Below are 12,995 nucleotides of genomic sequence, written 5' to 3' on the forward strand. Positions count from 1 at the left end.
TTTGATATTGTGTCCAGGCTTTGTCTCTAAGTCGCATGGTGGTTAGGGTGTCTATACTTAAACAGGGTGTGGATTGCCTTTTTATTCTTTTGGTTTTTAACGGGGCATGAGTATCTAGAAGGTTGAGGAAGGTGGTATTAAAGTGAGTGATAGCATTTTCAAGGGGAAGAGTCTTTAAGGGGTACCAATTCAGTGAATTTAGTGCAGCTGAGAAAGCTTCAGGGTTGAATCTCCTATGGCATCGGGTAGTGATGTAATTATGGGTGACTTGTAAAGGAGAGCGCGATGGGAGGCCCTTATAAATGGGGAGGTGGTCGCTGAGGGAGTCTGGTATTGTTACATTACCTGGGTAGTAGTGGGGGTGGGAGACTAGAAACCAGTCTAGGATGTTGCCACTGGAGAAGTCTTCGCTTGGTCTAGTTATGGTACTGATGAGTTGGGAGTAGTTGTATAGGTTGATGTTAAGGGAGTAGTTGTATAGGTTGATGTTAAGGGAGTGTGAGGGGGATTGAATGGAGGACCAGTTAATATTGGTATCTCCCATGATTCTCTAAGTCCGCAGCCAAGCAGCAAGTAAAACTCCAGGAGATGAATCCAGTCACAGTACACAGCTTTTATTAAACAGTAGTTACAGGTTAAGCGCTTTCATCCATGTATACAGACTTCCTCAGAACATACTCACAATACTTCCACACCCTTAAATACATAAAAGTTCCCGCCTTTTTCCACAATCATTCAATTAATCCCATTTATTAACACAATTAAAAGACTTAAAAATGCTTTTAAAGTACTTTTAAAGTACTGCATGATATATCAAATTTAGTTGCATTACAATCAATAATATATAAAAAATGTATTTTAAAAATGTATTTTAAAAACTGCAATATACCAATGTTATTGTTATTATAAAACAATACTATGAAATTATAAAGACATCAAAATGTCTAGCAATTGTTATGCAATTGTATCTATTGTTATTACCTATATGTAAAAAGTGTTTAATTAAAAAATATATATAATAAAGCACTCATACTTGGATATTGTTACCCAATAATATATCCTATTTTATTTACTATTAATATTCTATTTTTATTTGAACAATTTTACTAATATATAATATGAAATGTAAACTACTGCTGGAGCAAATATATGTCAAATACGAACACATACAAGACTGTATTTTGCCTATAATCCATAAATAGAAGTTATGTCCTTACCATAATGTTCCATGTGGAGTGTTCATCTCGCCTTTGTTCTTACACATGGGTTCGGAGCCGATCCTCGGCTCCGTGCCGCTGCAAGCTCTGCATCGAGAAGAAGCTCGAGATCACCTAATACCCACAATCCCCCTCTGCCTTTACCTCAGATCTAGTTCGTAAGCAAACCAGCCATAGAGAGCACACTCATACCAAAATTTACATAATCATAGGATCATATATATACATATATACATAGATATATATATACACAAGTGTATCATACAATACAACTATTGCAACTGCAGAAGGAGAATACTCCAGACCAGGCACCAAATTGAACGTTCTTCCTAAGGGTGGGAAGGGTGGGAATGTAAGAACAAAGGAGATGAACACTCCACATGGAACGTTATGGTAAGGACATAACTTCTATATGTGAGAGTGTTCAATCTCACCTTTGTTCTTACACATGGGTAGCGTCCCTAGCTCCATGATCCTGAGGAACTCACGGGAGAACGTTCTTGAGCACAGTGGAACCAAAGGTTGCCCTATCCCTAGAAACCCTGTCCACTTTGTAATGAGAGATAAATGTATGTGGTTTAGCCCAAGTAGCAGCCGCACAAATCGTGTCTAATGGTAAGCGAGCTGCGTGAGCTAAGGATGTAGACACTGATCTCGTAGAATGTCCTTTAGGTTTGACCGATAAGGTTTGATTGGAAGCCTCAAACGTGTGTGATACAATCAGTTAGCCATTTGGAAAGAGTTCGTTTAGCAACTGCTACACCCTTCCTGCTGTCAGCAAAGGCTACAAACAGTTGATCAGATTTCCTGTGATCTTTTGTTCTATCCAAATAAAACCTGAGTTGTCTATGGACATCCAATTTGTGCAACATATACTCTAACTTATTAGAGTGATTTTTGAAAAAGGTGGGTAATTCAATGGACTGATTAATATTATTAGTAGAGCAAACTTTGGGGAGAAAGGATGGATTAGTGCGAAGGGATACTCTGTCAGAGTGAAAAATTAAATAAGGGTGTCTAATAGAAAGAGCCTGAAGTTCAGACACTCGCCTAGCGGATGTAATGGCCACCAGGAATAGAGTCTTCCACGATAAAAATTTCAATGGGCAAACTGAGGCTGGTTCAAAAGGGGGCAACATCAATTTAGACAGTAAAAGGTTCAGATTCCAAGGTGATGTAGGAGTTCTAACTGGTGGTCTGATATGAAAGGATCCTTTTAAAAAAGCCTTACAAAGTCTGTGAGCCATAACAGGCGCACCACATTCTTCCACATGAAAGTTAGAAATGGCAGCCAATTGCACTCTTAAAGTGGCAGGAGAAGCTCCTTCATGGAACAATTCTGTCAAAAACTCCAAGATCTTGTTCAACGGAGCTATAACAGGGTCCAAATGATGTGAATTAGCCCAGAAGACGAAACGCTTCCATTTACTGGTGTAGGTTCTTGTAGTGGAAGCTTTATGAGAAGCCACCAATATATTCTGAACTGCCGGTGTAAGGGAATCAGACCTGGCTAAAAAGGGAAGCGGAGCAGCCAAGCTGCTAGATGGAGTGATTCGAGAGATGGGTGAGGAACTCCTGACGAGTGAGTCAGTAGATCTGGCTCTGGGTCCAGCATCCAAGGTCCCTGAATGCGGTGATGCAATAGAAAGGGGAACCAAATTTGATGAGGCCAGAATGGGGCAATGAGGATTATCGTCCTCTGAAGGTTGTTAGCTTTCTGCAGAAACTTTGCAATCAGGGGAAAGGGAGGAAAAGCATACAGGAGACCCGGGGGCCAATCGTGCACCAGCGTCCCTGGGGACTTCCCCTGGAGGGGGTAATAGGGCAAAGTAGCTCCTGCATTTGGCGTTCATTGGAGACGCAAACAGATCGCAGGAAGGCTGGCCCCACTTGCAAAATATCGTGTTCGCAATTGACTGTTTGAGGGACCACTCGTGAGGCAACAGTATTGCTCTGCTCAGCCTGTCGGCTATGACGTTGGATGACCCCGGGATGTGCGTTGCGATCAGAAAGCGACCCGTGGACTCCGCCCATTGCCAAATTCTCATGGCCTCTCTGCATAGTTGATAAGACCTGGTTCCCTCTTGCTTGTTTATGTACCAGACTACAGACATGTTGTCTGTCTGAACTGCAATAGTCCCTAGAGGAAGAAGGGGAGCAAAGTGTTGCAACGCTAAAAACACTGCCCTCAACTCCAGAACATTGATGTGCAGATTGTACTCCAGATTGGTCCATTCGCCTTGGACTGTCTGTCCCTGAAAGATGCCCCCCCCACCCTATCAGGGAAGCGTCCGTGGTTATCGCTGCTGGCGTGGGTAGCACAAATGGTCTTCCGCTGGAAAGGTTGCAAGTCTGAAGCCACCAAGTTAGATGTGATTTGCATATGTTCGTAATAAGAATTTCGTGTGTCAGAGGTAGCTGTTGGAACGACCATTGTGCAAACAGTAGCCATTGTAGAACTCTCATGTGCAGTCTTCCCAATGGTATCGCAATAAGAGAAGCTGCCATGAGACCCAAGACCTTTAGAACCAGCTTTGCCGGGGATTTTTTGGACGACAGAAGGAGAGAAATGTTGTTTTGAAGTGCGACTATCCTTTCTGGAGGAAGCCTTAGAATCAAATGATGCGTATCTAATTCCGCTCCTATGAATAAGATATGCTGTGATGGCTGTAGTAAAGATTTTTCGAAATTTACGGAAATTCCGAGGTGAATACAAAGTTGTAGGGTGTAATCCCTGGCCTGTATCAGTTGACGCCGGGTGGTGGCAGACAGGAGCCAGTCGTCCAGATACGGAAACACCTGGAATCCTAGGCATCTCAGATGAGACGCTACCACTGCCATGCATTTGGTGAAAACCCTGGGGGCTGAGGTCAGACCAAAGGGCAGGGCTCGAAACTGGTAGTGACTGGCTCCCAGCCGGAAGCGCAAATGATCCCTGGACGCCCTGGCCATTTTGATGTGGTAGTATGCGTCCTTCAGATCTATTGAGCACATCCAGTCGTCCTTCTGTAGGAATGGAAGGATCGATTGTCAAGAAAGAAAAGTTCTGAATGGTCACGCTTCAAAGGTGTTGAGGTTGCTTAGGTCCAGAATCGGCCTCCAGTCCCCTGTCTTCTTTGGAACTAAAAAGAACCTTGAGTAAGTTCCGAATCCTATTTGGTCCGTTGGGACTGGTTGGATGACTCTTTTTCTAGCAGCTTTGAAATTTCTATAGCTGCTGGGTCTCGCAGATGGGGCGGTACATCTGGGAGTTTTCTCTTTGTAATGGGGGTGGATAGGAATGGTATTTTGTAACCTCTGGTAACAACGCTTTTTACCCAGTTGTCTGTAGTAAAGTTTTGCCAGGCCTGAGGGTATAAAGCTAAGCGACCCCCGACTGCCTCCAAAGCAGGACAGTCGGGCCTCCTCTCAGGAGTGCTGGAAAGGTTTTCCAGGGGTATCCCTTCACCTTGGTTTTGCGGACCCCCTCTGCCGCCAGGGCGGCGTCTTCCACCTCTGCCCCCTCCTCTGCCTCTAGAAGGGGCATCACCCTGTGTGCCTGGGAAAGATCCTTGGGGTTTTCGAAACCACATTTTCTCACCACGTTGCCCTTTGGGGTACGGTCTGGAAGGGTGGAAAACGGACTCCGACAGCAGACAGAGTCTTTCCCTCCTGTTCACACCGGGTAAGGGTCTCCTTTACTTTAGGGCCAAAAATTGTGGCACCATCAAATGGGGCGTTAGTAAAGGAAGACCTGAAGGCTTCCCAGAATGAACATAAGCGCATCCAGGATTGCCTACGAAGAGCAATCGCTGAAGCTGCTGCCCTACTCGATCCTTCGGCTGCGTATGATATCAGCCTCATGGATGAGTTAACAATGGATGTAAGGGTATTTAGATGTGCTGTAACTTTCTCTGAGACCGCAGCATCTGTAGTACCCTGGAGGGTATCTCCCAACTCTTTGACTAGATCCCTCTAAGCGTGTAAAATGGGTCAAATAGTTCAGGGATCGCATAGAAAAAGCCGCTGAACTAAAAATGCGCTTCCCGTATCTGTCCATAGTCCTAGAATCTCTGTTAGGCGGATGGACAGATGAGGAAGATTCCGACATCTCCTTTTTCGTGGCCGCTGCCACCACCATGGCATCCACTGGAACTCCCTTAGTGAGGTAAGCCTTGTCTTGGGGTGCAGTGATGTACTTATTAGGCTTCCTAGGGACCGGTTCCACCGTGTCAGGTGTGTCCCACTCCCTTCGAGCAATCAACTCCATTAACTCATCGAAGGGCGGAGTGACCCAGGAGGAGGAAGGGCGAGCACCAAATGCCTTCAGCAAGACTGACTCATCCTCAGAAGGGGGGAGGGACTGCCAATCACCTCTCTGCTTCAGGATCTCCAAGATGTCAGAAAAAGAGACATCTTCTGAAGGTGACTTTGGGGACCCTTCTGACTCATCTAAGTCAGTATCAGATGTTAAAGATTCTTGTGGAGAATCTAAGTGTCTCCTCTTACACAATCTTTTGCTAGGAACCTCTTCGGGGGGAGCATCCGAAGAAGCCTCCGAGGAAGAGGGGGCACCCTCCAGGGGTGGCTGAGACACCGGTGCTCGATGCTTGGATGTGGCCGTTGGTGCAGAGGAAGATAACGGTCCCTTATGGGGAGGAGAGGCTGCTTCTACTGATGTGGTTGTCTGGGTAGACAACACCTTCCTCATGAGATCGAAGGCCCCCGGGTCCCGAGTCGAGGAATCTCCCGGTTCCGAAGAAATGGGAAGAATCCCAGAGACAGGCACCGAAGGCATCGACCCCGAGGACAGAGCCGAATCGATCCGCGCCGAGGCCCTGAGAGGAAGAGTCGGAACCGAGCGCCGGTTCGACTCTCGGCCCCGGAACCAAGGACGGATCGTCGGCTCCGAGACTCCGGTACCGGATCCGACGGAGTTGAGGTGAAAGGAGCAGACCGAGAAAAGGACGGTTCTGGCACCGAGGGCTCCACAATCAGTAGATCAACCTCTTCCGGCTCCAAAGACTGGACAGGTCTCGGAGGAGGAAGGGATGGAGATAATGGGAGGCCTTCAAGTTTCGACACCAATTTGGTGGAAACCGAGATAAGTTTGGATAGGGCCGAATGTTCCAATAACTTCTGCACCACACGGTCCACATCGATATCGGAGAGCTTAGAAGAACGGGTCGGAGGAACCGGAGACGGAGCCGACCTCCAATAGTGTCGAGGAGGGAGCTCCATCACCGGTTCCAAGACTCGAGGCTCGAAACTGACAACAGTTGAACACTCGGCCCCAAGTCTGTGGAACCGGTGATCTAACTTTAGTCGAAGAGCTCGGAGCCGATGACTTGGGCTCCGACGTCTTCGATTCCTTCGAGGACTTGGATGCCTGGTCAGAAGCATCCAGAGCCTCCTGAAAGGAAGGTTTTAACAAACCCCTGTCCATTAGTTTCCTGCGCCTATCTGTCATGACCCTCCCACTGAAAGAATGACAAATAGAGCAGTCTTCTTGCAGATGGAGAGGGCCAAGACAGTAGACACAGGAACTATGATTGTCAGTTACTGACATTTTTTGCCCACATTGGCAACGCTTGAACCCTGATTTGGCCTTCTCAGACATGTCGCTATAAGCAGAAAAATAGTCAAATCCAGTAAAAAGTCAAGTCCGGTAAAATTGTCAAATCCAGTAGTGAAAGTCAATCCGGTTGTCAAATCCAATAAGGGGTGGTAGGCCCCGAAGAGAAATCTAACTAAGTTTTATAACTTAACGGTACCGAGATTCCCTATACCTTACCACACACACACAAATTATCACTAAACAGTTTTATAACGCTAAAGTACCAAGAAAAAATACAAGAATAAAATTCTAAATCTTATCTCAGGTGCTCGAGCTCGACCCAGTGATGCGAACGCTGCAGCGGCAAACTAAACTGAGGTAAAGGCAGAGGGGGATTGTGGGTATTAGGTGATCGAGCTTCTTCTCGATGCAGAGCTTGCAAGCGGCCGACATGGAGCCGAGGATCGGCTCCGAACCCATGTGTAAGAACAAAGGCGAGATTGAACACTCTCACATTATATTATTCAGCTATACCCTCACTAGAAGTTTAGTGGGGATCATTTCATTTAATCCAGGTGGTATAGCTGAATTTAGTCTTATCTGCCATCTCACTTCCTTATCACCCACTATAGCCTTAATGTTACCCCCCCTAGGATTAGGTCTCACTATTTCTAATATGGCAAATTTGAAACCTGTACAACCTTGGTTATTCATTAAATGCCTTGCTAATGCATTGTTGGTATCTAGTTTTCTAATGCAATACAGATGATCATATATTCTATTTTTCAGATATCTATCCGTTTTCCCTACATAATAGTTCGAACATGTGTTGCAAAGAGCTAAATAAATCAGATGTTAACTCTGACAATTCCCATGACAAAACTTAACATTGCTTTTAATATTATTTTTCAAGATAATAGAAGTTTCTTCATAAATATAACTGCAATAACTACAGTTACCACATTTTTTTAGTACCTGTCTTATTGCTGTTACTATTCTTCTTGGAATTGTATTTTAACTCTATTATTCTCTTTATGTTGTTACCTGTTTTGTATACATAGTGTGGTCTACTAGGTATTTTATCTTTTATAATACCATCACTTGTTAGTATATTCCAATGGGTACTGATGATATCCTTCACCTCTTTACTATATTTGCCATATTTCAATATGCAAGCTTTAGTATATTTATCATCCATCTCTCCCTTAGTTGTATTGATGTTTTTATTTTTGCTTGTCACATGGGTATTGCTTAAGCCTATGCCTAGTAAAGGGGGATATTTTCGACCCCATTCATTTGCTACATAAGTGGTTATATCATGAATCATGTCACTTGGATATCCCTTCCCTTTAAATAACCTACTAATGAAATTGAGTTCACTTATCATTACTTCCCTTGTTGTTGTCATCCTCGCTGCTCTTATACATTGTCCTTTTACTATGCCACGTTTAGTGTGGTAAGAATGGGCGCTATCAAAATGAAGGTATCCATTACTATGGGTGTCTTTTCTATGTATTCTAGACTGGAATGATTTCCCATCATTGTATATATAGACATCTAAATAATTAATACCCTTTGTGTCCACCTGGTGTGTAAACCTAAGGTATTCTGTTTGATTTATATAATACACAAAATTAGTCAACTCTAAAATTTTTCCTTGCCAAAGAATGAAAATATCATCCAGGTAACGGACATATGTCTTAATATACTGCATCCAATTGGAATTGAGAACAAATTCCTCCTCCCAGTCTAGCAAGACTAAATTGGCATACATGGGGGCACACGCTGCCCCCATAGCCACACCTGTTGTTTGTCTATAATATTCACCTTCATAATATAGTTATAATCTAATACTATATCCATGAATGCTGTAAGCAAGGACACATCTTCCTTAGATAGTCTACTGTACTTGTGTATACCACTAATAAATCTATCCAAGCCATCATTCTTAGGGATACAGGAAAAGAGATCCTGGATATCAATAGTGACAAAAATCAAGTCTGGGTTCCACATTTCTCGTTTAAATAATCCCAATAATTCCCAGGAATCTTTTATAATATGTCCAACAGTGCTATACATATCTTTAAACTTGAAATCTATATATTTGCCAAACGGAAAGACCTTACTATTACTTCCCGATATTATGGGTCTGAAAGGGGGGTCCAACAAGTTTTTATGAATCTTGGGAATTCCTTTAATAGTTGCCAATATGGGGAAATCTACCTTGAGAAATTTATACAGGTCCTCATCTATTATCAAGTAAGTATTCTTCAAGATAGGAATCTATTCTGCTATATCCTATGTTCACTTGGTTAAGTGAAGACACTTCATAATGGGCAGGATTGTTAAGCAGTTCAAATATCTTAACATTATATTTATCTTGGTCATATAGTACTATACCGCCCCCTTTATCTGCTGACACAATTCTTATATTATTTTCATTCAATGAGTCTATAGATAAGGCAGCTTGCTGATTTGCTTCATAATCCTTTTTATTATATTTGTGTTTGTTATACAGGCCATATATTTCCTTATTGACTACATTTTCAAAAGAGGCCAAAGTTTTGAACATAGGGGGCGTGAATGCACTCTTCTTTTTTAATTCACGTGAATTATTACAATGGGTAATATTGTGTTGAAAAAATATCCCTAGATTTAGTTTCCTAAGAAATAATTTGAACTCTACTAGTGTATCTGTAAGATCTATAGACTTATCCGGAATATATTTCATTCCTTTAGTAAATACATGTAATAATTCTGGTTTAACTTCAAAAGCAGTATAATTATATATTTTGACCTCACCACTAGTGTATTGTACTTTAGTAGTCGAGGGATCACCCATATATTTACAAAGTTGTTTGGATACACTATCTATGTCCTCTCCATTCTCATCCTGTCCATGTGTAAATTCCCCTATTATTTCCTGTATCTGTTCCATCTGTATTGTTTCTTCCCTTGGCGTTTGACTGTTTGCCAATTGTCTGTGTCCCCCCCCCTCGCATAAAAAATTCTCCTCATATTTTTTCAAATAAATTCCTTCCTTCATACATATCTCTCTTATGTTGTTTATCCTCCCTAACATTCCATCTATATGCAGTTCCTTGTTCATACTGTAACAAATCTCTGTAGCTTTTTACACTTTCTGTCAAACACTTTTTTACAATTATTGTCTGCATATTCATACTATTTGTTGTAAAGATTCTCCCATTGGGGAAACAGTATGTCATTTTTAATAGTTTTACTCATACTTTCAACCTCTTGTAACAGTTTGCTTAGTTTCAAATCATTGCTGGTTAAAATGAATTGCATAAATTGTTTGCCAAATTCATTGAACATATCATTGCAAACTTTTATATTTTCCACATCCATTTCAACCCATATCGGTTCCTTAAAAAAACGTAGTCCCATAGGGACTATACTACTTTCTATGCATTTACGCAAATACATATTATCTACTTGCAATGCCTTAATTCTATTGAGTTTGTTACCAAAGCTGAAAATCATTTGCTTCAATGAAATGAATTGTTCATCTACATCTTTCCGTATATTTACCAAACTGTTTTTAACATTAAATTCAAACGGCATGTGTAGGAACTTATCAACATTAAAATTGTCCAAGTTATCATTGTTTCCCTTAAGGGAACGTTGAGAAACAGTACCTTTTGATGTTTTACTGGTATTGGCATTCATTTTTTCCGGCGCTGTACAAGTCCTTGCTGGCGGAAAGCGTTTAGGCTTGGCCCCAGATATTAAATAAATATCTTCTTCCTGGTTGCCAGACATGGTGGAAAAATTCAGAACGCTCTGCTGTCTATTCATTCGTTGTGTTTCATCCTTCCTCGGCGTGCAGTCCAATGGGAAAGGTGAAGAGAACCTCCTCTGCCCATTGTCTCCCATGATTATGGTTTCATTGTTGATGCTGGCTGAAAGCCAAGAGAGTATTTCTTCTAGTATTGGGATATTGTCTCCTGGGGGAATGTATTGAGGCAATGCAGATATATTTATGTTTGTTTAGCTGGAGATGAGCCAGTATTATTTCTGCATTTTGGAACTGGGGAATAGCTTTAGCATAGGGTGTTAAGTTTAGGGAGGATGAGTAGAGTAGAGCTACTCCACTACCTTTTTTATGGGTTCTGTCTGATCTGATGATTGAGTAGTAAGGTGGCATTATCTCGGAATCTTTCATGTGTGGCTTTAGCCAGGTTTCAGAAATAGCTAAGATGTCTGGTTTGTTTGTGGGATAGCCAGGCATGCAGATTTGGAATATTGTTAGCTATGCTTGGTGCATTAAGAGAAGCAAATAGGATGGATTTAAGTATTGAGGAGGCGTGGTTTGGGACTGGGTTGGGGTGTATATCGCCAGATAGCAGTATGGAAGTTAGGAGCTGTGTTAAAAGTAGCAGAGGTATTTGGATTGTTTAGGTTGGGATGTGTGGGTTAGTGGATTAGTATAGGATATGGGAAGGTGATTGTATCTAGAGGTGTTATGAGAGGGGATAGGTAAGTGGGGTATAGTTCAAGAGAGAGAGAGTTGGTATAATAGATATGAGTTGTGTGGAGGGAGTAGGTTGTGTGTAAGAGTAGGGTGTGGTTGAAGAGATAAGGTTGGGTAAGATGGTAGATGAAGGTAAGGTTTAGGAGAAGTATTAGTAGGATTGAAAGGGATGAATATTTTATGGACATAGTTGGGTTTTAATAAGCCAGTTGGAGTTTGGTAAAAGGGTGGGGTAATGGAGATGTGGGTGTGATAGGAAAGAGGGGGGAGTGAAAGGAGGAGAAAGGAGTGGAGTTTGGTAGGAGTGGAGGAAGTAGGTGCGTCTATGTGGGTATAAGTGTAGATGTAGTGGAGGTGAGTGGGAATTGGGGGTAGGACAGGGGAGCGGAGAGAGCCCACAGGGCGAACGGAGCGGGGAAGAACAAGAGAAGAGAGATAAACAGCAAAAAAGTATCAGCAACTGCTGTTGTTAAGTAATGGTAAGAAGGTATAGAATCAGATAGGGACAGACACTTTGTGGCTGTGAAATGTATATATATATATATATATATATATATCTATATATATATATATACACATATATATATATACACACACATATATATATATATATATATATATACACACACACACATATATATATATATATATACATACATATATACACACATATATATATATATATATATATATATATATATATATATATATACACATATATATACATATATACACACACACACATATATATATATATATATACATATATATACACATATATACACACATACATATATCTATATATATATATATATATATATATATATATATATATATATATATATATATATATATAAATATTTATATATATACATATATATATACATATATACATAGTATAATAACAAGAACACCAGCAATAGTAACCATGCATCTATTTCATCTGCATTTTCCAGGAGATGCAAGCCACAAATAGTTCCACGCCTCAACGGTATACAAAAGCGACTCAGAAGACTCGAAAATAAAATAAACCAAGTTTAATGTAGAGTGCACTCAGTCAATGGTAAGCGCTTTCACAACAGCTTCTTCAGACCATAAATGACTGAGCAGTTACCATCAATTTAAAATCCTACACACCAATCAAGGCACATTCACATGTGACATCATTTCCTTAGAAACAGATAAGTTACTAATGGAAACAGTAAAAAAAAAAAAATTGTTAAAAAAAATATGCACATTTCACATGATTCATCTCCCATAAAAGCACTTTTCAGATCAACTGTGGCACATAATAAACTTCTACAACGAGCCTAAGCTGTGCTTTGACATAAATAAATTCTAAAAATAATGCAACATTTACAAACAGTTTAAATAGCATTTTCCACAACCTCATAGCAACTATATATACTACCAATAAATATAAACATACACTAAATAAACTTCAATAAGAACGTAAAGTGCTACGCTTCACTTTGCCCCTTCATAAGCAATTCCTAAAACAGTCTGTTTGACCATAAACCATTAGCATGTGCATGCTTATCCAACAAGCATAATGGCAACATAAGCATTCATTAATGCAATCTGTCTGAAATTCTCAACGTCAAACTGGCGACAGAAAATAACTCATAAAAATTTATTCTTACAAATTAGCTTACCAAACAATATTAATCTCCCAAGCCATCATATCCCCATTAAAAACATGTGCAAAGCTTATCCAAATCAACATAATGGAAAAAAAATGCATGTC

The 12,995-nt window shown here is 41.0% G+C and overlaps 2 protein-coding genes across 4 annotated transcripts in view; one reads left to right on the top strand and one right to left on the bottom strand.

Moving 5' to 3' along the window:
* The window catches only part of LOC122792248 (phosphatase and actin regulator 4-like), a 2,537,344-nt gene that overhangs the window by 2,269,094 nt on the left and 255,255 nt on the right, over positions 1–12,995 (bottom strand). The window lies entirely within an intron of this gene.
* LOC122792431 (sestrin-2-like) overlaps positions 11,368–12,995 on the top strand; it is a 78,560-nt gene continuing 76,932 nt past the window's right edge. Inside the window, exon 1 of the mRNA XM_044060221.1 lies at positions 11,368–11,380. Coding sequence (XP_043916156.1) covers positions 11,368–11,380 — 13 coding nt within the window. The remainder of the gene's footprint in view (positions 11,381–12,995) is intronic.

The sequence above is a fragment of the Protopterus annectens genome, chromosome 1.part2 (genome assembly GCF_019279795.1).
Source record: "Protopterus annectens isolate FY-2018-M chromosome 1.part2, PAN1.0, whole genome shotgun sequence".
Classification (NCBI taxonomy): domain Eukaryota; kingdom Metazoa; phylum Chordata; order Ceratodontiformes; family Protopteridae; genus Protopterus; species Protopterus annectens.